This window comes from Vigna umbellata, chromosome 2, assembly GCF_029865625.1.
Source record: "Vigna umbellata cultivar VRB3 chromosome 2, Vumbellata_1.0, whole genome shotgun sequence".
Lineage (NCBI taxonomy): Eukaryota > Viridiplantae > Streptophyta > Magnoliopsida > Fabales > Fabaceae > Vigna > Vigna umbellata.
The window spans coordinates 23,195,049-23,221,046 of record NC_142166.1 but is presented as its reverse complement, the minus strand read 5'-3'; the positions used below and the strand labels follow the sequence as shown (position 1 = coordinate 23,221,046).

General features: G+C 40.4%; 4 protein-coding genes across 5 annotated transcripts; all 4 read right to left on the bottom strand.

Annotated features, from left to right (window-relative positions):
• Nucleotides 1-278: 278 nt before the first annotated feature.
• LOC148203648 (uncharacterized) lies at nt 279-698 on the bottom strand. Its single transcript, XM_088107697.1, has one exon. It carries the CDS (start codon nt 696-698, stop codon nt 279-281), a length of 420 nt encoding a protein of 139 aa, XP_087963823.1.
• Nucleotides 699-1,734: 1,036 nt separating this feature from the next.
• On the bottom strand, nt 1,735-2,214 carry LOC148203647 (uncharacterized). Its single transcript, XM_088107696.1, has one exon. It carries the CDS (start codon nt 2,212-2,214, stop codon nt 1,735-1,737), a length of 480 nt encoding a protein of 159 aa, XP_087963822.1.
• A 1,636-nt stretch (nt 2,215-3,850) lies between these two features.
• LOC124830663 (uncharacterized) lies at nt 3,851-5,455 on the bottom strand. Its single transcript, XM_047304438.2, has one exon. The coding sequence runs from the start codon at nt 5,453-5,455 to the stop codon at nt 3,851-3,853; it is 1,605 nt and encodes a 534-aa protein (XP_047160394.2).
• A 2,111-nt stretch (nt 5,456-7,566) lies between these two features.
• LOC124830656 (SNARE-like superfamily protein) lies at nt 7,567-24,710 on the bottom strand. Of its 2 annotated transcripts, none has more exons than XM_088106445.1 (6): nt 24,581-24,710; nt 19,967-20,057; nt 19,534-19,619; nt 19,361-19,421; nt 11,141-11,227; nt 7,567-7,937 (listed from the first exon to the last, which is right to left on the bottom strand). In XM_088106445.1, the coding sequence occupies exons 2-6, from the start codon at nt 20,045-20,047 to the stop codon at nt 7,845-7,847; spliced, it is 408 nt and encodes a 135-aa protein (XP_087962571.1). In that variant the 5' UTR covers nt 20,048-20,057; nt 24,581-24,710; the 3' UTR covers nt 7,567-7,844. The 2 variants fall into 2 exon arrangements, with proteins under 2 accessions (XP_087962571.1, XP_087962570.1); XM_088106444.1 differs by lacking the exon at nt 24,581-24,710 and adding an exon at nt 20,424-20,642.
• Nucleotides 24,711-25,998: the final 1,288 nt, after the last annotated feature.

The following is a 25,998-nucleotide window of genomic DNA, read 5'->3' as shown; positions in this document are numbered from 1 at the left end:
CCCAGCCAAGTTGACAGTGGTTCCGTTTGGAACTCTTCATTCATCAACTTGAATTTTCGAACGATCTGGGCGGCAATGGTTCTCCGGGAAGAACTCGCTGTTCACCGCCTGGCCAAGTTGACAGTGGTTCCGTTTGGAACTCTCCGTTCATCAACTCAATTTCTTTTTGGTTAAGTGCTTACGGGGTTATGTCCTTATTGTAGAAATGTTGCTAAAAGTGGGACGCCCTTTCATTGTATTAATCATTTCAAAATAAAATGTACAATCAGAAATGACTATTAACTGAAATAAAATTTGAGGTGAGTGGCATTCCATGTGTTTGGAATGGGGCGTCCGTCCAGGTACAATAGTCTGTAGGCCCCGTTTCCCAGGGCTTCTAAAATTCGGAAAGGTCCTTCCCATTTGGCTGCGAGCTTGCAATGAGCGGTCGTCCGTCGTGCCTCTCCAGTCTTCTTCCACTCCAAATCACCCTCTTGGAAGTTCCTCGACCGGACCTTGGAGTTGTATCTTCTTTCCACCATTCGCTTGCACGGTTCAGCCCTCAACGCCGCCCGGTCGCGTCTCTCCTCCAGTGAGTCAAGCTCTACCCTTAACTCTTCATCATTTAACCCAAGGTCCTCTATCTGGCGCCGCAGGGAGGGTTCTCCAAACTCGACCGACAACATGGCGTTTGTACCGTATGTCAAGTTGAAGGGCATTTCTTCGGTCGTTCCGTGCAGAGTACACCGGTAGCCCCATAACACTTCTGGGAGCTCATCCACCCATGCTCCTTTCCTCTCCCCTAGCCGCTACTTCAACTCGGCTACGATTGTCTTATTCACGACCTTTACCTGACCGTTCGTCTGGGGGTGCTCCACCGAACTGGTGACGTGTTTGATTCCTAGACCCTTGTAAAACTCTCTCAGTTTTTTTATCAATAAACTGTCGTCCGTTGTCCGTAAGAATTGTATGTGGGAGGCCAAATCGGCACACCAACCTCCAACAAAATTTTTGTACCTACGACGTTGTGATGGTCGCTAAAGGTTCGACCTCCACCCATTTGGTGAAGTAATTGATTGTCACCAACAAGAACTTCTTCTACACCCGCCCTACGGGGAAAGGGCCGACTATGTCCATTCCCCACTGAGCGAACGGCCAGGGGGATGTCATAGTGTGCAAGGTGTGCGGTAGGGCGTGCGTGCTATTAGCGTGAGCCTGTCAGCTGAGGCACCTCTGAGCAAAGACCTTAGTGTCTTCCTCCATGGTTGGCCAATAATATCCGGCCCGTAGTACCCGAGCCTTCAGAGATCGACGTTTGGTATGAAATCCGCAAATTCCATTATGGAGCTCGTTCATAACATATTGCGCTTCTTGCATCCCGAGGCATTTAAGGAGAGAAGTTGAGAACCCCCTTCGATATAGGTCGTCTCCCACCATAAGATAGCGGACAATCTTCTTGGCGTCGACCGGTTCCACCGGCTGTCCTGCGTCCTGTCGGGTCATTATTGCTCGAATCTCCGTCTGTCAATCCCTGACATCATCCCTTGATACCGCCAAGCATTCAACTGATGGTGGGAGCAGGACCTGGCGAATGATGGTCGTCAATTGCCCTTTCTCTCTTCCCGAGCTTAGCTTAAACAACATATCCGCCCTGGTGTTGTTCTCTCGGGGGATGTGCCGGATGTCGACCTTATCAAATAGTTTGGTCAGCGCAGTTGCTTTGTGGAAATACTAGAGGAGGTGTTCTTCCTTCACCTAGAACTCTCCGTTCATCTGCCTTACAACCAACTGAGAATCCGTCCGACACACCACCTTCCGGGCCCCCATATCCCTTGCCAGTTCTAGGCCGGCCACTAGGGCTTCGTACTCGGCCTGATTGTTGGAGGCTTTGAACTTCAAAACTAACGAATGCTCCAACAAGAAGCCATTGGGGCCCTCTAATACCACACCTGCCCCGCTCGTAGATCGTCCTGACGCGTCGTCAACGTACAAATTCCACTCATCGTTGACCTCCGTGGGCAACTCTGCTATGAAATCGGCCAAGTGTTGGCCCTTAATTGATCCTCTTGGCTCATACCGTAGGCCGAATTCAGATAGCTCGACCGCCCATCCCACCATTCGTCCCGCCAAGTCGGGCTTCCGCAATATTTTAGAAATGGGGAAATCCGACCGGACGACGACCTGATAGCTCTGGAAGTACGGATGAAGTCTTCTAGAAGCATTCAGCAAAGCCATGGCGACCTTTTTCACTTGTTGATATCGTGTTTCGGCCTCCTAGAGGGTCTGATTTATGAAGTATACGAGCCTAGGCTCGGGTTGCTCTTGTAACAGCACGACGCTGATTGCTGACTCAGAAACACCTAGAAAGATCTGCAAATCTTTCCCTAGCGTCGAGCGGTTCATCACTGGTGGATTCAACAAGATGGCCTTGACATCCTGGAACGCTTGTTCGCATTCTGCATCCCATACTAAGTTGGACCCCTTCTTCATCTTCCTTAGCACCGCTCGTACCCTCTCTGCCAACTTAGGGATGAATCGAGATAGTGCCGTGAGCCGGCCGACCAACCTCTGGACCTCTTTGAGGGTGGCTAGGCTCTACATCTCCAACACGGCCAAACATTTATCGGGGTTGGCCTCAATGCCTCTGGCGGTGAGCATGAATCCGAGGAACTTTCTCGCGGCTACCCTGAAAGTGCACTTCGCCGGGCTGAGCCGCATCCCGTACCTTCTCACTTGCTTGAACACTTCCTCCAAGTCCTTCACATGTTGATGGCTGTCCGGTGAGCGAACGACCATATTGTCTACATAAACATCCATACACCGACTGATTTGCCCAGCAAAGATCCTATCCATCAAACGCTGATAGGTGGCCCCGACATTCTTCAAGCCGAAAGGCATAACTTCGTAACAAAAGTTTGCCTTGTTAGTGGTGAACGCCGTCTTCTCCCGATCAGGTTCGTACATGGGTATTTGGTTGTACCCAGAGTATGCATCCAGGAAGCTTAACATCCGGTGGCCGGAGGCTCCGTCCACCAACGCGTCTATGCTCGACAAGGGATGAGAATCTTTAGGGCAGGTTTTGTTTAGGTTGGTGTAGTCGGTGCACATACGCCATTTTTCGCTGGACTTCTTCACCATTACCACATTGGCAAGCCAAGTGGTGTATGTCACCTCCCTAACAAATCCGGTCACCTCCTCTTCAACCGCTCTCCTCTTCTCCTCTCCCATCCGCCGCTTCTTCTGTGCAACCGGCCGTGCCTCCTTGAACAAGGCCAGTTTATGTGACATGACCGAGGGGTGGATCCTTGGCATATCGGCGGTCGTCCATGTAAATAAGTCACGATTCTTCCACATAACGGACCAAATCTCTCTCTCTAACTCAGGCTCCAGGCTACGAGCCATAGCGGTGGTCTGGGCAGCATCTTTCCCTTTCAAGACCGGCTGAGTCTCCCCAAGGGGCTCCAACTGATCCACCTGTCCTCCTTCTGACCGTGTGGGTATGAAGCTTCAGGCTTGCTGCATAGCATTCCCTAGCCGTCTTTTGATCCGCTCGGACAGTGGAGATTGCCCCCTTGTCTGAGGGATACTTCATCGTGAGATGGGGGGTGAACACGATTGCTCCGAAAGCATTCAGGCACGGCCGACCCAAGAGTACGTTGTAGGAAGTGTTGGCTTCCACCAACAAGTATCTAACCTTCTTCTCGTTAGTGTCCCGGCCGGTGCCTAGTCGAGTACGTAAATTAACATACCCCTTGGTGTCCACTCTTTCGCCCGCGAATCTGACGATCTGCTTGTTGTACGGGACGATGAGGTCGTCCGTAATATCCATCTGCTGGAAGGTTTTCTAGTAGAGGATGTTCACAGAGCTTCGCTAGTCAATCAACACCTTACTCACACTATAGCGGGCGATCTTCGTCGTTATAACCATCAGGTCATCTTGATCGGGGTCGGGTGCATGAAAATCTTCGTCCAAAAATGTAATGGACGACATCGTCTGCCGGGGCTTATAAACCGCGTGGACGGATCGTAGGGCCCTCACATGAAGGTTGCGGGCGGATGAAGAAGATCCTCCTCCTGCGAAACCACTGAATATTGTGTTAATATGTCCTCGCAGGGGACGGTCGTGGCTTCTGCTGCGGCTTCTACTTCGTCGTCTCTCCGATCGTGGGCGATCGATCCGGTCCTTTCTTGACCTTTCTTGTCTCTCTGGTCTCCTAGGGCTGGTCCGTCGTGGACTCGATCGATCCATAGGTGCACGTGGTCGGTCAATCCGCACATACTTCTTCAGTTGCCCCGAACGGATTAATTCTTCTATTTTATCCTTCAGGGTCACACACTCCTCCGTGGTGTGGCCCATGTTTTTATGGTACAAGCAGTGTTTGTTTCCATCCGCCCCCAGTGGAGTGGGTTGTCTTTCCGGCTTCGAGATCAACTCTGCACTCAAAGCTTCCTGGAAAATTTTCGCCCGAGGGGTGTTCAAAGGGGTGTATTGTTGGAATCGTGGTCCTTGGGGCGGTTCTCTTTGCTTGAACCCCCCAGATTTCCCAGCTTGACCGCTCGATTTCCCCCCGTTGGTTTTGATTTCCTGACTCTCCTTCTTGTACGACAATTTCATCTCCTCCACCCTTATTTCATCAACCACCCTCTCTCGCAGTTCTTCCGTAGTCTTGGGCGCCCGTCGCCAGACGCTATCCTTGAATGGCCCGGGCTTGAGGACAGGTAGGATGTACTGCAAGGCGAGTTCTAGGCTCAAGCCCTTCACCCGTCGGACTGTCTTTTGGTAGCGATCCATAAACGCTCTCAAAGTTTCTTCCTTCCCCTGTTTCAAGGTGACCAACTCGAAGACGGTCAAGTCCTGAGTGCTATTGCTGGCGAATTGACGATTGAACAAGCATTGTAGTCCAACGAAATTCTCGATGGAATTGGGGGGAAGTGAGTTAAACCACTCAAGCGCCTCCCCCTCCAATGACAAGGAGAATGCTCGGCACCAAATGGCGTCGTTGCCAGTTCGGGACGCCATTGTGTTCGAAAAGGTTTTGATATGGGCCTCTGGGTCCATCATCCCGTCGTATATTTTGAACTGAGGCGGGACGAACTGCTCCGATATCTGGACGTCCATGATCGCTTGGACGAAGGGGAGTAACAATGTTGACGAGGTCTCAGTTTTTATCACCAATTGCTTGTCCCCCGCGGCACTCTCCGCGTGGACTGATTTAGCCTTGCTTCCCTCGACCTCCGATTCTGTGGGTTTCAACGTCTTGTCCGGCCCACTGCTGTGCTCGGCTTGGTCCTCCATTGCAGCCTTGCCACGTTCCTTAGCCTGCTCTCCTTCTTCCTTTTCTTCTGCCCCCTCACGAGCAATGCGCGCCGAACATTCGGCCTTGACGGCTATGAGTTCTGCCTCATGACCCTGCTGCATCTCCTCCATCTTCTGTTGTAGCATCCGGATCATCTCCACTGGTTCGTCCATACTCATGTTTCTCGTGGTCACCATTGGGTTTTGTATGTAACTCGGCCCCATGGTGGACGCCAAAATGTTTCGGTTATTGGGGCTAAGTCACCAAACTCCTTCACAATTTGTCTTTTTGCCGTCCGGTCGCGCTCCAAGCTCCGCTCTCTCGCTCCTTCGTCCGGGAGGGAACCTGTCAAAGATCCTTCGATGCCAAAGTCAGTATTCAAACCGTTCGGCAATTCAACAGAGCAGTAATAAATGTGCAATAAGTGCAACCTATCTACCAGTTACCTCTGACCTGTATTTATAGTTTTCGCCATGGGCTTGAGATTAATGAAAAGTTAATCACGGCCCAATTCTAGTCCAATGACTTTAATCACTATTTACCTTAATCCTAGTCTTAATGACCCAGTTCACCTATCGGCCGATCCTGTGCAACCGTCTGGTTAGGTGGGTGTTGGCGCTACTCTCTGGACCGCCCAATTTGTACAGTACATAGTTACTCACCCGAGTGGAAGGATGAATGGTCGAGTCAAGTAGCGTATAGTGAGTATTTATACAAGCTGTCAGGCAATGCTGTCAAAGAAGTAAAAAAATAAGAGAAACGCTGACGATTGGGTGATATCGGCGCCGCTCTTTGGACCGTCGGACCGTATGGTACATGTTACAATATAGAACACCTGCCTAGCTAGTGCTATGAAAAAAAAAAGCATTTTTAACTGTTTTCTAAGCAGTGCTTGATATGACATTAACTTGACCCGTAGCTTTCTATATTCTTAAAAATAAAAAAGTTAATAAAAGTAAAATAATAAAAATGGGTAGTATTTGTGTCTTATAGGTCTGTTAATAGTTTGATTGTGATTAAATTGATAACAATTAAATAATGTTATTTTAACTTTGAAGCATAAAATGTTAAGTAAAATTAAATGAAAATAATATAATATTTAAAGTCATAATATTAAAAATTAAATTTTATATACAAATTTCAAAAATTTGATTTGTAACTGCTAAAATACAATTTTTAAAATTAACATGAAATCATAGTAAACGTAACAACACAGTAATAATCTGTTAAAAGGTACACAAACAAAATAAATATAATCAATATAATATTCTATTGTTACAATTTATGGTTAAATCCATATTAATTAATATTGTTTTTTGTCAAGTAAACTGATTCCAGCAGATTGTTGTTGATTTTGTCCAGTCTTCCTGGTTTTAGACTGATTCTTTGCATAACCTTTTTGGGATTCATATCTATGAAAGATCTAGCACGAAGGCACACGACATTTTGAAAGATTGACCAAGGTTGTTTCAGAATTAGTGAAGAGCGAAGTTGAGAGCCATATCATCGATGAAAATGAAATAAAGTTATTTTGCCTTGAGATCAATGCTCAGTTGTATGACACTTTCTGCAGCTTACGTTCCACGGTAGCAGGTTCTTCTAACCCTTTGGGTTACAGGTCATGATGAAAACGAAACTGTTGCATCTTAAACGTGGTTGTGCTGATTCAAATAAAGTATGGAAGCAATTGGAGTTGGATAGAAATCAGGATTTCTACTCAACAGAACTGGAGTTGTCTAACAAATATAAAAAGTTCAGATGGCACTATCTTTGCAATGGCTTGATGGGTCATTTGGAAGCAAGAAATGCAATCTGACTCTCCGTAAACAGACCAAGGTGGCGCGGAATCACTCATCACAGACAATGCTTATTTCATACGGAAACCCAGCGTAAAGCTGGCTTCGTTTATCTTTCGGGATCAATTCGGCAATTGGTAACAGGTTTTCAGGTGCTTGTGGGCTCTCCACCACTTTCAAAGCTGAATTAATCTCAACACTATTTGGGTATAGATATTTGAATATCGTTTTGGACATGTAATTTTTTAGAACAACCATTTTTGACAACATTTAGACACGCGCACACGTGTCAAAATCTGAGTGGTCCATTTTCATTTAATTTTTCCAACTGGACCACTCAGATTTTGACACGTGTGCGCGTGTCTAAATGTTGTCAAAAATGGTTGTTCAAGTATCATTTTTCAATTTTTTAGGACTAATTTAGAAATTTACTTTATTAATAATGAAGCATTAAATAATACAAGAAATCGTTTTTACTGTATAAAATGCAATAATTGAGCATTAAATACAAGATCAATATTATTACAAATGAAAGTCACTAGCAATCGAAATATCGAATAGTTTGTCAACAATAGCTTTCATCAGGAAAAAACAGTCATCTCACCTGCTAATGACTGAGGTACACTATAGACAACAGTAAACCTACCCTTTGCTGCCAAATCATGGATAAAAGATTAAAGAGAGACCGATTTTCAAATCTAATCAACAACGAACAAGACAATAATCAAATCGCAGCAATATGAACTAGCAACCACAAAAACATTAGTAATTTCTACAAATACTTTCGTGCAAGAGCTCGGACTTTGGTATCAAAATGCGACGACGTGATCCGGGAGCCAGGCAAGTACAGGGGATTGAGGAGAGTCTGCAATTTCCCAAACAAACAATAAAGTTACTTCATTTCAACAATCCATGAAATGAAGTTTACAAACAGAATTAACATAAGAATTTGCACTTATTCCCACAATCAAATTAAGAGAACAATTAACAATTTCAACTTCTTTTACTGATAAGAGTGTTCCCAATCTTATCCTCTCGAGCAGAACAAAAAGTAGTAGTTAAAACTCTGAAACTCCAACTACCGAAAAGAAACCATTGGGAACTTATTTTGCATTCTGCATATTGATACAGGAAGAATATTGTTCTCCAAAACAGTTAGTAAGGATGAAATTTTGTAACACTTCTAAAAATTGCTCCTAAACTTATTGTCGTGGGTTTGGGCCCCACTGTGGGCACTAAAATATTCTAGACAAGAGAGATGACCTCCTTTGCTAAAGCACATGATGTTTGTTGACTTTTCTATGTTTTCTTCAACTCCTTTTATAATTGAGTAACCTTCTAGGCTTATAATTTTTATGCTAAAATTAAGATCATATCCCTAATTTTGTTCCTTATTTGATGATTATTTGATCCTACCTACTAGTATTAGGATTTGCTATATTATTTGCTAGATTTGTTCTAGATTACGTATTTTTTGTTTAACTATGATAAAATCTTTCTATATTTATATGGACAAATATATTCTCATTTACTCATTAATATTTGTATTATTATATTCCTAATAAATATTAAGTGATTAATCTTATCCTGAATACGTCATATCTTCACTACATACTTTCCTAGGTCCGATTGACAGAGCTTATCTAAAGGTTGGCCAAGATCCTACCTCTCACTATGCAGCCCCCGAGCCTTTGACAAAACTTATCTTAAGGTAGGTCGTGATCCTACCTATCACCACAAAAACTTTAAAATACCGGTTTGTCAATTGTCATTCTAGTTGTAATAATGTACGAAGTATCTAATAGGTAGTTTAGCATACCTATTATAGTGAAACATTGAATTGGTAATTAGGGGGAAAACGTAGAATGTGGCTAATTAAACATTTTGATAAGACTGAGACCAGATTTTTTTTATTCCAACAGATACTTTGTGTAGTCAGCAAAGCATGCTTCAAGGAACTGATAAACATGGACTTTCTCATAATCCCGTTTAAAGAGAGTGATAGGTTCCTAAACTGGGAACCTAATCAAGAACTCCCTCACAGTCTCTCACACCAAGAAAACAGAGAGAAATATATGGTGAATTGTGTATTATTAACAGAAAAAATAGTGTGTATACAAGGTCCAGAGGCATAACCCTCTTCACATGTCAATGGCCTGTTAACAAACAATGTACTCAAAAACTCCCTTCTAACTATCCAAACAATCTATTTATACAATTCCTCTACCTTCTATCCTAATCCCATTTCCCATTATACCCTTATATCCCAAATACCCTATATCCTAACATTACACCCCCCTCAGAACAACCTTGTCCTCAAGGTTAGAACCAGAAAACTCGATCTCATGGCTCCTCTTCATCAACCTGTTACCATATGAAGGGGACCCACTGTTACCATATGAAGGGGACCCACTGGATGCTGCCCTCCAATTCAGGTCTGGAGGCTTGGGTGGTGGCCATTTCTCCTCTAATGACTTCCACTCTTCCTCTTTCCTTCTTATCACCCCCAAATTCCACACCAAGGTCCACGATTCTACTTCCTTTATTTTTAACAAACCTTCTGGCTCCCCCCAGGTTTCGTCCAATAATGGTCAACACCGTTCGGTTCCGTCCTATATTGGTCAACACCGTTCGGTTTCGTTCTATAATGGCCGAAACCGTTCAGTTTCTTCCTAAAATGTGGGCCACCGTTCGGTTTCGTCCTTTAATGGTCAATACCGTTCGGTCCCCTATTGAACATTGCAGCTTCATTGCTTTTGGCTGAATAGGGCCTCCAGTTGAGAGAGTGGACAACTCCGTCTGCTTCAGGTCTAATTTTGTCTCAGACTGCTCGGCAACCTCACCTGGGAAATTGCGCTCGACCTCGGACCACTCGGCAACACTCGATCTACCGTTCGGTTCCTTCCCGCTAACTTCAACCATTCGGTCCATGTTGGTTTTCTTCCTCTGCTCATCCCCCAAGCTCACCTGGTACGGTTGGGTATCCTCCATGGGTAAACCCTGATCCTCTACTAGTACCTTGCCTATGAAACTGTGGTTGGCTCCTCGCATTCGTCCCCCAAATGACTCGTCTTCTGACCCTCGACCTGCCAAAATCTTGAGGTCGACTTGTCCACCGTCCCTTTCTGTTTGGATGCCGCCAAACGCTCAACGATGGTTCCAAACCGTATCACTAGGGCTTCCTTCAAACCATTCCAAGAACGATTCTTGGCTTTCTCCTTCCAGGCTCTGAACCAGTAACCCGCGCTTCCCTCCATGCTAATGGCTGCCCGACGCACCTTTTCTTCCTCCTTCACCCCCTGGGTCTCAAAAACTGTCTCCGCCCTAGCAATCCACCCCATCGCATCAAACCCTTCGAAAACGGGTAAATCTACTCTCCTCTCCCCGCTGGGTTGCACTTCATGGCGTTCATCCCCTCTCTCCCCTTCCTCTTCCTTTCGCCGGTCCCAATGTTGGTCGTCCTGGTTGTGGCCTCGACCACCAAACATCCTTATGATTTCTTGCAAATCTTGGCGTATTGCACTATAATCTTGGCGTATTGCAGCATAATCTTGGCATATTGCTGTATAATCTGATCGCAGCTCCCCTGTCTGCACCGTCATTCTATCAACCGCAATTTCTTTCACCCCACCCGATTTTGGCGACGTCTTGATCCGGCAGGTCGGACCAATTGATAGGTTCCTAAACTAGGAACCTAATCAAGAACTCCCTCACAGTCTCTCACACCCAGAAAACAGAGAGAAATATATGGTGAATTGTGTATTATTAACAGAAAAAATAGTGTATACAAGATCTAGAGGCATAACCCTCTTCACAGGTCAATGGCCTGTTAACAAACAATGTACTCAAAAACTCCCTTCTAACTATCCAAACAATCTATTTATACAATTCCTCTACCTTCTATCCTAATCCCATTTCCCATTATACCCTTATATCCCAAATACCCTATATCCTAACAGAGAGGGATATTGTAGACTAAGAAAAGGCCACATACGAAACTGAAAAAGTAATGAAATGATAAATATGAAACATGTTATTGGGGTGAGCAAGAAAAAACAAACATATTACCTTTATGTAAAGCTCGTGCACCTCTTGGAAGAAACTTTTAATCCCATCATCATTACGAGAGTCATGTAGCAACATCAATCTGGTATGTTTGATAAGTCAAGGAAAATCTCACACAAATGCAGAAAAAATGTTCGTAAGTTGTAAGAATTCTCCATTCTTGGCTTGTTCATTTTGTTCCCCTTCATAATAATGATTCTTTAACCCATTTGTCACATTAAGTTATTTTGTTTTCTTTTAAAATGAACTATTCCTTGTGCTCCAAAAAAAGAACCCTTTATTTAATTTAAAAAAAAAATTATGATATTGAAAAACAAGTCTTAACTTATAAATGTTTATGTTAATAATTCGGGTTATGGTTGTGACAAAAAGGAGACATCAAAATAATTATGTGAATTCACATTCACAGGAAAGTGAGCAGGATCAATGCCATAATTATACAATTAAAGAAAAGTATATCAATGGTCCTGAAAGGTGGGTACTCAGTCTTCATTTATTTGGATAAAACAAGGTTAAACAAAAAAAAATGTGAACAACATGATAGGTACAAAGGGAAGGTTTACAACAAAAGGAAAACTGTATGATTTAGTTTATTGTATGACAGACAGTTTTAAATATATGTAAGGTAGTTATTCATCTGTAGTTAGTTGCATCTAACTTCTATAGAGTCAGAATGGACAGTTTTAACAGTTTCTATCTTTATTTTGTAATTTGTGAAAGTTAGGGAGGGAGAGTCTAGTTCTCTCTAATAACCAGAAAGTTATTTGTTTGGGTCCTCTCTTAAGAGGTTCAATGAATGCTATATTACATTTTACAGTTTAACCAAGTTCATTCGTATAGGTCTGTAATACCTATCATTGGTATTCAAAGCCACTTTCCTGGTGCTATGGTGGTTGTGTGGCATGGTCAATACGAGAATGGAGGCAAGATTGGATGGATTCGAGCGCATAATGCAAGAACAAGAATATGAACATCAGAGAAGGTTCCAAAGGTTGGAGGAAATGATTACAGGGCTGACAGGGTTGGTGGAACGTTTCATATCCTCTGATAATCAACCAACAGATAGTGCTTCTATTGCTAAGGAAGGCAGTGCGGGCAATCTAAAGAATGACTAAGGGAATGAAAGTGGAAGTTCAGGAGTGATTGGGGAAAAATGAAGGAAGCTAGATATTCCTGTTTTTGCAGGAGAAGAAGCTTATGTTCTTGAAAGGTATAAGGCATGATTATTTGACTGGCATTTTTCTGAATGGATTGAAGGACGAAATAAGGATAGAGGTTAAGTTGTATGAGGCCAAGAGCCTTGCGTAGTTAATGATGAAGGCTCAAATGGTGGAGGAAAAGGTTCATATCACTTCCAAGGGAGGATCTTTGATGGTGCAGAGATCTAATACTAGCTTTAAACCCTTGCCACAGACTAGGAGTCATTCTTTGGAGGGAGGAAGTGCAGCCAGGTTTTCCAATTCATCCAAGGGAGGAGGCGAAGGCAGTGGCTCTGGTATTGTTAGCAGCTCTGCATCTAGACTCCAACAAAAGAGAGCACCCTTCAAGAAGTTACTTGAGATCTAAAACAGAGAAAAATAGTTCTAAAGGGCTTGAAAGACCCTTCTCAGTTCTATCATTTATATAGATTAAAAATATGATACAATACATAGATGAAAGATGAAGAGATTGTCCTAGACTGCTAGGAACAATCATTATAGATACCCCAACACACAACTGCCTACTTTAGGCCCTGCTATACTAGGTAGATTTAATAATTATTCTAACACTCCCCCTCAAGCTGGAGCATACAGATTGTATGTACCAAGCTTGGAACAAATAAACTCAATCCGAGGTCCCCTTAACGACTTAGTCAACACATCTGCGAGTTGGTCATTTGATCCAACAAACTCAGTACATATTTCTTTTGACAATAATTTTTCCCGAACAAAATGACAATCAATTTCTATATGTTTGGTTCTCTCGTGAAACACTGGATTTGATGCAATATGAAGAGCAGCTTGGTTATCACAATACATCTTCATACTCTGGATGTTACAGAAGTTAAGCTCTTGAAGGAACTGCTTCACCCATATAAGTTCACATGTTAATGAAGCCATTGCCCTATATTCAGCTTCAGCTGTTGATCGAGCCACTACATTTTGTTTCTTACTTTTCCATGAGATAATGTTTCCTCCAAGGAAAACACAATATCCAGTAGTAGATCGTCTATCAATAGGAGAACCTGCCCAATCAGCATCACAATATCCTGATACTTGAAGGCTTCCTTTTTCTTCATATAACAGCCCTTGCCCTGGAGCCTTTTTCACATACCTTAGAATTCGAATGATAGCATTCCAATGGCCAACACATGGAGCTTGCATAAACTGACTAACCACTCCAACTGCAAAAGATAGATCCGGCCTTGTAATAGTGAGATAGATTAGTTTTCCAACTAGCCTCCTATATCTCTCCGGGTCGGAGAATAATTCACCTCCTTCTGTTGTTAATTTCTGATTTGGATCCATAGGGCTATCAACCGGTCTACAATCAATCATGCCTGTTTCTTGCAAAATATCCAGAGCATACTTCCTTTGGGAGATTACAACTCCATCTTTTGACTGAGCTACTTCAATGCCTAGGAAGTATTTGAGGCTCCCAAGATCCTTGGTTTGAAAATGTTTACACAAGTACTCCTTCAATTGAGATATTCCAGCAGCATCATTTCCTGTAATAACTATATCATCAACATATACTATCAAGTAAACACATTTTGCGGGAGACGAATGATAATAAAAGACTGAATGATCTGCTTCACTGCGTTTTAGCCCAAATTTTTGAATAATGGAGCTAAACCTTCCAAACCAAGCACGTGGTGATTGCTTGAGCCCATATAGAGATCGGTTCAATTTACAAACCATACCAGACTCCCCCTGAGCAACAAACCCAGGAGGTTGCTCCATATACACTTCTTCCTCAAGATCACCATGGAGAAAGGCATTTTTGATATCCAACTGATGAAGTGGCCAATGACGAATGGCAGCCATGGCAAAGAACAATCGAATGGTAGTCATCTTGGCCACGGGAGAAAAGGTGTCACAATAATCAAGACCATAAACCTGAGTGTACCCTTTTGCAACCAGTCGGGCTTTGAGCCTATCAATGTCACCATTAGGGCCGACTTTAATGGCATATACCCATCGACAACCAACAGCCTTTTTGCCCGGGGGAAGTGGCACAAGCTCCCAAGTATGACTGTGGTCAAGAGCCTGCATTTCTTCAATCATGGCTTGTCGCCATCCAGGATGATCAAGTGCTTCTTTCACATTTTTAGGAATAACCACAGGAGATATTGAGGATAAAAGGGAATAAAAGGAGGGCGACACTCGGTGATAACTAAGAAAATTATAAATGGGATGAGGGTTGCGAGTGGAACGAGTACCTTTTCTGAGAGCAATGGGCCAACCAGAATCATCTTCACCAGGAGGCGTGACAGGAGATGGTGACGGAGAAGAATCTGAAGGAGGAGATCCACCATTTGCTGGAAGAGGATTACTCACCGGGGTACTGTGTCGAAGGATATCAGTATGGGGAGAGGAAGGTTCGGGAGGACCTTGGGCATGACTTGGACTGACTGAGGGATTGGAGATATTAGACTCAACCACGGGAAGAGGAAGGACCTGGTGGAGGATATGAACATCTTGAACAGAGGGCGAGAAGAAAGGTGTCTGTTCAAAGAAGGTAACATGGGCAGACATGTAGTACTTTTTGGTTTCAGGGGAGTAACACCGGTACCCTTTTTGAAGCCGAGAATAGCCCAAAAAGACACATTTGATCGCACGAGCAGAGAGCTTGTCGAGCCCCGGAGACATGTCGTGAACAAAACAAACACAACCAAAGACGCGAGGAGAGGTGTGAAAGAGAGGATCATTGGGAAAGAGAATGGAGAAAGGGACTTTATTATTGAGGGAGGAGGAAGGCATCCTATTAATAAGAAAACATGCAGTTAAGATGGCATCCCCCCAGTGATGAACAGGAATATGAGCACTAAGCAAAAGGGTACGAGCCGTTTCAACCAAGTGTCTATTTTTTCTTTCGGCTATACCATTTTGCTGGGGTGTATGAGGACAAGTGGACTGATGTAAAATACCATGGGAGCTAAGAAGTGAAGAAAAAGTTAATGAGAAATACTCTTTAGCATTATCACTTCTTAAGACTTTAATTACATGACCAAATTGGTTCTTGATTTCATTCAAAAAGGATGTGAAAATGGGTAACAATTCAGAGCGATCTTTCATTAGATAAACCCAAGTACATCTAGAATACTCATCAATAAAAGTAACAAAATACCTAAAACCAAAAGAAGAGACGCGACTAGGTCCCCAGACATCAGAATGAATAATAGAGAAACTAGAAGTACACATTGATTGAGACCTTTTGGGAAAGACAGATCTAACATGTTTTCCTAGTTGACAGGACTCACATTCTAAAGTCTGAAGACCACTAAGTTCAGGACACATCTTTTTTAACTTTGACAAGTGAGGATGGCCAAACCGATCATGTAACACTTTAGGGGGAAGAGCTGCAACACAAGATACCCGTGGGCGAGATCCAAAATGGTATAAACCTCCAGCTTCATATCCTTCTCCAATCTGTCTCCCCGAGCCACGCTCCTGTATAACAAAAGATTTTGAATCGAAAGTTATTGAACAATGTAACATTTTGGTTAACTGACTTAGGGAAATTAAATTGAATGGACAGTTAGGGACAAAAAGAACAGATTTCAGAGTTAGAGAGGGAGACAGGGAGACTTGACCGACTCCCTTTGAACAAGTTTTAGAGCCATTTGCAAGGGTAATGAAATGGGGTTTTTCTTGGAGGCAAAGGGTTGAGAACAATGAGGTATTACCAGAAATGTGATCCGAAGCACCCGAGTCAATTACCCATGAATTTAGACCTTCCATGGATTGAGACATGCAAGCTGTGGACGTACTTGGGGATTGAGATGATTGCGCCAAACTATTAGACTTTAATCGCAGATACTCTTGATACTCTTCCTCAGTGAACTTGGAGTTGGAAGTGGAAGTTTCAGCCTTAGAGATATTGACGGTTTTTGAAGGAAAGCCATGCAAGGAGTAGCAGTTTTCTTGGGTGTGACCCACCCTCTTACAGTAAGAGCATTGTGGACGTCCCCGACCTCCAAGTCCTCCTCCTCTAGTGCCACGTCCTCCTCTTCCTCGCGTGGCAACCATGACAGATGGTTCCATTGTTTCATAAGCTTCCTGAGACTGAGGCACAGGAACACGAAGAAGACGTGTGGTCAAGGCTTCCAAGGAAGGGACCTCATGACTTGTCAGAAGTTGATCTCTGATATGATTCATATCTGGATGCAAAGCACGGAGGATCATCACCATATAATACTTGTCAAGCTTCTTTTTGATATCTTCTGAAGATTCCGCTTCCAAGAACATTCTCAATTCTTCCACAGCTGCTTGGGCTTCAGTCATGAATGAAACCATATCATGGTCTGTCATTTTGAGACAGGCGAGCTTGTTTGCGGTATCATAGAGACGTTGAATATCATTAGCATAAATGCTTTGAGCTTTCTTCCAAAAAGTGTGACATGTCTTGAAGGCTCTAAGAGATATCAAAAGTCGGGGTTCCACAGATTGCCACAATAGGGCACACAATTGGAAATCAGCTTGTTTCCATTGTTCAGCTTTGTCAGAAGGTACTTGGCTCCCATCCTGCTCAAGGTGGTCATAATGTCCTTGACCAAGGAACCACATTTCCACAGCAGCAGACCAAGACAGATAATTCTTTCCGTTTAACTTTTCGGAAGTAATGGAGGGACTTCCAGAGAAAGAAAGAGCACTTCCAGACGCCATTCTGTGATAAAAGCAGGAGAAAGAACCAGAAAAACCGTGAAGAACCAGCGAAAAACGTGAAGAACCAGCGAAAAACCTAGGGTTGCTCACGGTTTTCTTCAAGGGGGAGCTTCTGGACACACCAAAGTGAGATTTTGAGGGGCAGAACGGACAGAGGAGCAGAGGGCGACAGCTACGGAGGTGGCGCGGCGACTTTCCGGTGAGCGGAGGGCGGCGCGTGTACAGCACGCGCCTGATCGCAGCGCACAAAGAGGCGGCGCGTGGCGGAGCGTGGAGGAGAATCAGGCGAGCCCACCGGTGGGGTTGGCCGTCGCGTGAAGAGGCGAACCAGATCCAGTGGTCGCCGGACGGAACTGTGACGGCGGACGGCGGACGGCGGAGAACGGCGGCGGACGGCGGCGAACGGTGGTGGACAGCAGCGGACAGATGTTGTATGGCGGACAACCAAGTTGGAGAGCTCCAAACTGCAGTTGACAGCTGCAGATAATGGCGAGACAGCCGCGGACAACGGCGAACGGCACCGGACAGGTGCAAACAGCAGTGACAGTGCTGGTGGACAGGAAACCAGAGCAGGATGAACCTGCTCTGATACCAACTTGAGATCTAAAACAGAGAAAAATAGTTCTAAAGGGCTTGAAAGACCCTTCTCAGTTCTATCATTTATATAGATTAAAAATATGATACAATACATAGATGAAAGATGAAGAGATTGTCCTAGACTGCTAGGAACAATCATTATAGATACCCCAACACACAACTGCCTACTTTAGGCCCTGCTATACTAGGTAGACTTAATAATTATTCTAACAAAGTTATCCCACGGAGAGCTGCAAGATAAGATAAAAAAAGGCTTTGTTTCATGTGTGATGAGAAATTTAGTCCAAATCATACCTACAGGAACAAACAACTTCATATGTTGTTGATTTCTAATGAGGAGATAAAGGATTTGGAAGGTGGCCAGGACATTATACCCTTGCCAGAGGAAGAAAGGGAGGAAACTACACAAATTTTGCAATTATTCCAAGGCGCAATGGCTAGGCTCACTACAAAGAAGTCATGTAAATTATAGGGAATGATTGGCAATGAAAAAGTGGTGATCTTGATAAATTGTGGCGCATCTCACAACTTCATTTCACAATAATTGATTACCAAGTGTGGGTTCTAACAGCAACCAACCCTACCATATGTGGTTGAAGTAGGGATGGGCACAAGGTGCGTTGCCAAGGGAAGTGTCAGGGATTGATTTTGGAGGTTCAGAGGTTGAAGAAAGGACCGCAGGAACATGTTTTAAGGGGAGATCCCACATTGTCTAGATCATAATCCTCAGTCTTTGTGGCAAGATTTTAAGCAACAAGGGACGTGTTTTGTTATCAAGTGGGCAGAAATTAAGGACCCTGGGAATGTTCTAGTACCACCACAAGTTCTCTCAATTTTGGCATCATATGAGGACTTTTTTCAGGAGATAGAGGGATTACCCCCTAGCAGAGAACATGATCATTCTATCCACTTACAAGAGGGTGCTGCTATCCCTACTTTGCGGCCCTACAAGTACTCATCAGCAAAAAAAAAAAAATGAGATTGAGAGGTTGGTCCAAGAGATGTTACAAGCAAGAGATTATTCTAGTCCCATTATTTTGGTAAAAAAGAAAGATGGAGGATGGAGGTTTTGCATCAATTATAGGGCTCTAAACAAGGTCACCATTCCCAACAAGTTTCCTATTCCGGTGATAGAAGAGTTGTTGGATGAATTGGCAAGAGCAACCATGTTTTCTAAGCTTGATTTAAAATCTAGTTACCACCAGATTTTGATGCGTAAAGAGGATATTGAGAAAACTGTTTTCCACATCCATGAAGGCCATTATGAATTCCTAGTCATGCCCTTTGGACTGACCAATGCGTCAGCAACCTTTCATGCTTTGATGAATCAGATACTAAAGCCTTTTCTGAGAAAATTTGTCCTAGTTTTCTTTGATGATATTATGATCTACGTCCAAACTTAGCTGCTCAATTGACCCACCTAACAAAGGTTTTTAGGGTGCTGCATCAGCACAAATTGAAGCTCAACAAGAAGATGTGTGTCTCTGGCCAACCACAGCTGGAATATCTGGGCCATATTATTTCACAGCAAGGGGTGGCACAGACCCACAGAAAGTTGAGGACATGGTGAAGTGGCCAGTTCCAAGAAATCCTAAGGCTTTAAGTGGATTTTTGGGTCTCACAGGTTATTACATACGTTTTGTCAAAGGGTATGGTAAGATTGCCAAACCTCTAACTTGTAATACCTATCACAACACAAGAAGGGCAATACACCTTTTTTTGTCTCAACTATGAATTAACCCCACATATAAAGGATATGACCAGCTGTAACATACACGGACACCATAAGTTCATTAAACCTGTCTACCGATTTCAAGTACCTGCATACCAAGGAACAATATGTTAAGAAAAAGAACATGTAGAACAGGAAGCACAAAAAAGAAACATGATGTCAAAAGTTTCAAATTTGTATCAAATAAAAATTTAACTCACATAGCACTAGTAGTCCATGCAAGGTCCTGAACAATATCCAAAGCAGCATGGAGGATAAATTGATGCAGCTGAGCAGCATCCTCTCTCTGTCACCAGAGCATGGAATTGTAAAATGATGTAAATTTGGTGAAGTAAAAGAATAAACTACTTTAAAAGCCACATAAGACAAGCTGAAGCACGAGATTAAGATAAGCAATTAAATTAATCAGGTGAAAAAAAAAACAAAAAACAAATTACTCCATAACATTTTTCACATAATAGCGAAAAAAAATCACACAACTTAATGAGTGGTCATGGATCAATCCACCTAAATAGTCTAATTACCAATATCTAGCAAGCAGCATGTTAAACAATATAAATAAATTTCGTAAATGAACAAAAAGCTTGAAAATCACAAAAGCTAAAATGAAATAAATAAAGAAGAAAACCACACTTTAGCAGCTACTCCAACTTCAGCTTCATATATAGGAATGTAATTTCTGCTAACAATGATGAAACAGGCAGTGGTTGCCATTATGAATACCCTGTACACACAAAATGCAAAAGAGGATATAAATATATTATTATTATTATACTCATGTCCAACATATCAATAAAACTTTCAAAATCACAGAAAAAAAAGAAAATCCTAGTGATTTGAAAATATTTGCTTGCGTGCAAAAGCACAACAAATTAATCAATTGAAGAAGCAGACACTGTCGTGTTCACTGAGTGTTGTTAAAATCGCGAGTAAGATCGTAAACTCGCACGATCCTGCGAGTTTGGACCACCAAGAGTAAACGCGGAGGACGGATCGTAAACGGACGGATCGTAAACGGACGGATCGTGAGCCGTGTCGATCCTTCTCGTGCTGTGATAGACGCAACCCATGAGAAGCCCAACGCTCTTACCTTTTTCTACTAGGGTTACGTTCGCATACAGGAGCGCCGCCCTCGCTTCAGATTCGCCGGCGTCACCGCTCTCGCCGTCGTCGACGCTAACCGCCCTCGTAGTCGTCGGCGGTAGCTGCCCTCGTCGTCGTCGGCACTCGCGGCACTTGCAGTCAGCGATACTTAGTCTCTGTTTCTAGAGTTTCTTTTACCACTGATGGGGTGGCTTAATTCGTATGGAAGTAAGAGTAAAATCACACACTTTTACACTCATCATTTTACCTTTACATTCATTCTATTTAATTTTATATTCATTTGACATATAATAAAAAGTAAAATAATCATAAATAAATAAATTTTTATATTTTTTTTAAAATGAAAGAGTGAAAAAAAAAAGTGTCAAGTAAAAAATTTATGTACTTGTGAAAGTGTCATTTTTCTTCTTCTGACTCCAGTTTTGAAAGAAAAAGATATCATCCCCGCTTATTGCTTCTTTTTTATGTATTAAATTTTAATACTTAAACTTATTATTATTGTTATTTTGTGTAAATTATTTTTATCATATTTATATACTATTTTTTTATCATACATCTGTTTATAAATATAATTTTTGTTCATGAACATATTTTTTTTTAATTAGTTGAGTAAAGAGAATAACGATTTTTTTTCTTGTCATTTCGATCCCCTATCGATCATCTGAGTTTAAGTTCACTCCGAGATTAAAGATCCACTGAGTCCTGTATATTTTTTAACCACCATATTATCGTCTTATTTCCTACTCCACTTCTTTCTCAGTGGACCAACAAAATAAGTACTTAGAAATGAAAAGAGAATAATGTGACTTTCATGAAGACAGAAACTATAAGGATTATTGGTCCAAAACCACAAAGACAACTAAAGCACAATATTTCTTTACATTTTCACAACTTTTTTTTGTCATGAGAAGTACATTTAACGTATAATTATAAAGAGAACAGAAAATAACTATTGTCTACTTAGAAAAATTATTTAATTTATTTTGATAGATCATTTTAACTTTTAATTATTTATTTTGAAGTTATCCTCCACCCATGTGACCGATTATCTGTTATGCTCAACAGTTCTTTAATTTGCCACTTAATGAATATACTTTTCACCATTGGTGGGAAATAGGATTACAAAACATTCCACTCTACTAAGTAGCAAAATATGCTACCTGCTTACTAGGTTTGATAGTATAGGTTAGACAGTTCCGATTAATTCAGGTACATCAGACACCATGCAATTTTAATTCAAAAGTGCACTTCCAACCCAATTGCCATACATCAATCAATAAGAACCACACAAGTTAAACAGAAGGGAGATCTACAAAAGATCCATCATTCCTTTACCCTTCACTGTTAAAGTCACGTTTACAGCCTATACAGACAATGCTAAGCAAAGAACGTGAAATAAATAGACAATGCTCAGTTTTTCTTTGGGGGCATATTCCACCAATTTTAACCAGCATGGAAAAAAATCCAACATAGCTAAAACGGGTTTGTTTAACAGAAATTGATCAAGCATTATAATTTTTCAGAAAAAAAAAAAAAACATGATATCTCTGGGAAGTCCCACATCGAAATTTAGAGTATATAAATATATGCAAATCTCACATTTCAAGCCGATTTTGTAGGGTTGAGTTAAACCTAAAATTTACTTTTAATATGGTATCAGAGTCAGGTTAGAGTCTATCCTAGCGATATTTGGTATTTGTTGGGCATATTGTTTCACTCACTATCGGACCACTCAATAATGTCTAGTCTCACACTCGAGATGTATATACCTCGGCGTGAGGGAGTGTGTTGGAAGTCACACATAAACTAGAGATAAGGTCAATTTAGAGTATATAAATAGTTTTATGGGCTTGAGTTAGGCATAAAGTCCACTTCTTAACCGTATCCTTTGTAATTTCAAAAATCCTTATCCTGAAAGATTTGGACACAGTTTCATCGTCATGGGTTTCTACCTATACAACACTATTAACACTGCACAACAGGGACCGGTGTAAAAGACTTACAGTAAAAATTGCATCCAAGAAGAGTGACTTATAATCAGGAAGCCAATATTTTAACACTAGGCTTAACCGCGCCTGGCTATTGCAGTTTCAGTCAACAAGGAAAATTGAGTTTCATATTGGCTAATGTCTAAGACAGCTCGAAACATAAGCACGAACATAAGACAAATCATTAGTTCCTAAAAGCTCATACACATCAAAACAAACGAATTGAAAATAAAAATTGATATACAAATATCAATATTTAACGAATAAAAGTAGCACTAGTTATTGGTGGAGCCTATTATAAATAAGTATGATGCTATTTAAAATATACATATTATTTTCATGAAAATATGATGGCAATTATAACAGAAAATTACACGATATTGGTGCTCATATTTTATGAGCAGCTTTATATGCAAGGGCCAAAAATGAAATTTACAACGGTAATAATATTGAAACTGATCAACAAGACCTGGATTTAATACACTTGATTGATGATTATTGTAAACTTTTATTTGACTGTTGCCTGTATTTACTTACAGTTAAATGTTTTGTTTAAGACATCTATGACTTTCATTATTAAATATAAACACCAATAATTTTGAGTAATGTTTACAACTTTTTAGAATTTGTATGTAATAGCATGCATCATACAAACCATATAAAAAAAGAAAATTCAAAATAGCAGCTAGCCTGTTATACTCTGTCCCTCTTCTTGGCTCTGTATCTACACAGAAGTACAACACACCCTATCAGAGATTTCACATTTAGTATTGACAGTATGTCCACAATCTTAATATACCCTCCTACATGGCAGTGTCTGATTCATCACCTCTTAACTGGAAGTTTCTATACAGATACAAAGCCAAGAAGAACTTAGAAAGAACATATGGAAGAAGCTCTGCTTTGATTTGTTCTGTTTTACTTGATGCTGAAACCTTTGATGCTCACTGTCTTCTCTTCCATTTACCTTAATCTCACATCGCATTGGACTAAATGGTGTGTTTGGTTTTGAAGAAAGATATAGAAAGGATGGAAATAGAGAAGAAACACAAGGAGAAAAAGAGAAACAGGTAAGAAATAAAATTGAATATTTAGTTGCTTGTTAGAATAGAAACAGGTGAGAAATAGAGAGAGTACTTTGAAAGTTGTGTAATTTGATTAGTTTGATAGAAAATAAAGATAGAGATATAAGTAAAAATAGGTATGAAATAGTGGAGTAGGTCCCACCATATTTTAAAATTAATCCTCCCCTTATTCCCCATCAACCAAACTAACCAAATTAGTTCTCTCCCTCCCCCTCCTCTCTACCAAACAAACTTTAATTGTTTTACAATTAGGTTGCATTTGGTAATCATGTTAGAATATGAAACATAACATGAGCTCCTTTCTATTTTTTGTGAATTTAAGCTGGACTAAGACATTTCTGTACTCCCCAAAAGTTAATCCTTAGATAAAATGGAAGGAAACAATGGTTCAGTTCCATTAGGTCCTCCACACACCGAATGCTAGATTAAAGAAAACAAATTCCTATGATGTAGGATAGAGTATCCAAGCAGAACCCACCAAAAACAAGCCAGACCCAGGAGTGAAAAGATATTACTGACATATTACAGCTATGTAACATATCCAAGAATGGTAAATGCAAATGAGATGGGTGGACATCTCCTTTTTAACAATGGTACAAAAGTTCTAAATGAAAAGATTTCTTAAAACACTTCACTTAATAACTCTTGTTTTACCAAAAAGAAAATACATTTAATTTGTCTTCAATATTATTAAATAGCCAAATAACTCTTAATTACTTTGGCATTTGGCTGCAAATGCCACAACAGTATTCTACAAGCTGATCCCATCTAGTAAGTCATTGGCATATATAATCGAACCCAAACTAGGCCAATGTTAGCAATTGATAATGAAAAGGGATTTTTCATACACATACTAAGTCCTGATTAAAGTGAATCTCCCATAGATAGATGTATCAGTTACTTTGCACAAAAAGAACAAGACTTTAAAAACAAAATAGAAGGTTAAACAAAACTAATGAAATCAATAAGGAAACACAAAATCAATAGAATAGAAACGAAACACAAACTGAAATAACCCTAGATCTGATAGAGAGGAAATGCGCGGAGATTAGAGAGCCAAAGAGACAAACCGTCGAGCGCCAAAGACAGTTCTGAAGAAGAGAGAGGGAGTGCAGGAAGCTCTGGACCGGTACGAAAGTAGAGTAAAGGAATTCTATATTAGTGGAATTTAAATTTCTATACTTTAAATTAATCAAAATATTTTATAATACTAATAATTATTGTTTTCCAACTACAGTCTTCTTAATCAATTTTACGAATTTTGTTATTAAATAATAAAATTTTATATTCTATTCTATCATTTACATTTAAAACTTCTCATATCACGTTTGTCGTCTTAATATCTTTGTTTGAATTGAGGAAGGCGTGAAAAAAAAAAGAGAAGTTTATCGTTCATTTATTTGATTTAATAAAATTTAAAAAAATTAAAATAATTGGATAATATAATGAATTGTAAACATAGTGTTAGTTAAAATTTATTTTTTAATTAAATGAAAAATGAGTATAAATTAAAATTAAAAAGTAATGAATTATGGAATAATTATTTTATGAAATTGGAAGTTGTATTAAAAATTTATTTAAAAACTGAAATTTAATTTATTTAAATAATTAATTACAAATCATGTATATTTTTTATATGGTAATAAACAATTAAAGTATAAATTATAAATAAAAGGGCAGTAGCTATGCATTAATTGATAGATATAAAACATATTTTAAATCATATTTTGTTTCAAAATTAATGCTTAAAAAATATTAAATATTAATTTGAAGTCATAATGTGCAAGTTAAAAAATGTATTTACCTCACAATTCATGTATCGTTTACCAAAGATAATTTGTAATATTAATATACATGGAGAGTGACTTTAAAATTTGAAAATAAAGTAATCTACTGTATCATCTTATCACTCACAAAATGAGGTGTTTTAAAACTCCTAAAACTTCTTATAAATATAATATTAGTATACTTATCTAAAAAAATAACCATAATAATAAATATATATAAAAGAATTAAAGATAACTATGAACCACCAAAACTAAAACTCTATTACATTGGTAAGATATTAGGAAATTGTGGTAATTAGAAAATAATGTAGTTACGAGACTTGGATATTATTTTGATAATTGATATTTGATGCTTAATTGTTTTCTAAAATTATAATTATTATGTTTATTATTTAATGTTATTATTGATTAAGTGAAACATATGATTGGAATATTGTTATTGGAATGATTTGGGTGGTGTGTTGTCACCAATATGATGTGTTGGATTGATGATAGGAGGGTGATTTATGATTGAATAGGTGTGAGTCAAATTCTAGAAAGAAAGAGAGTTAAGGTAAACTTTTAGTTTTAATTGTATTTTGGACCCAAAGGTAAAAAATTCATTTTACCCTCATTAAAGGTGCATAAATTAAATTATGGGGGTATAGAAAGGAAGAAAATAAAAATAAAAATCTAAAATAAAATAAAAAGATTATGTGAAT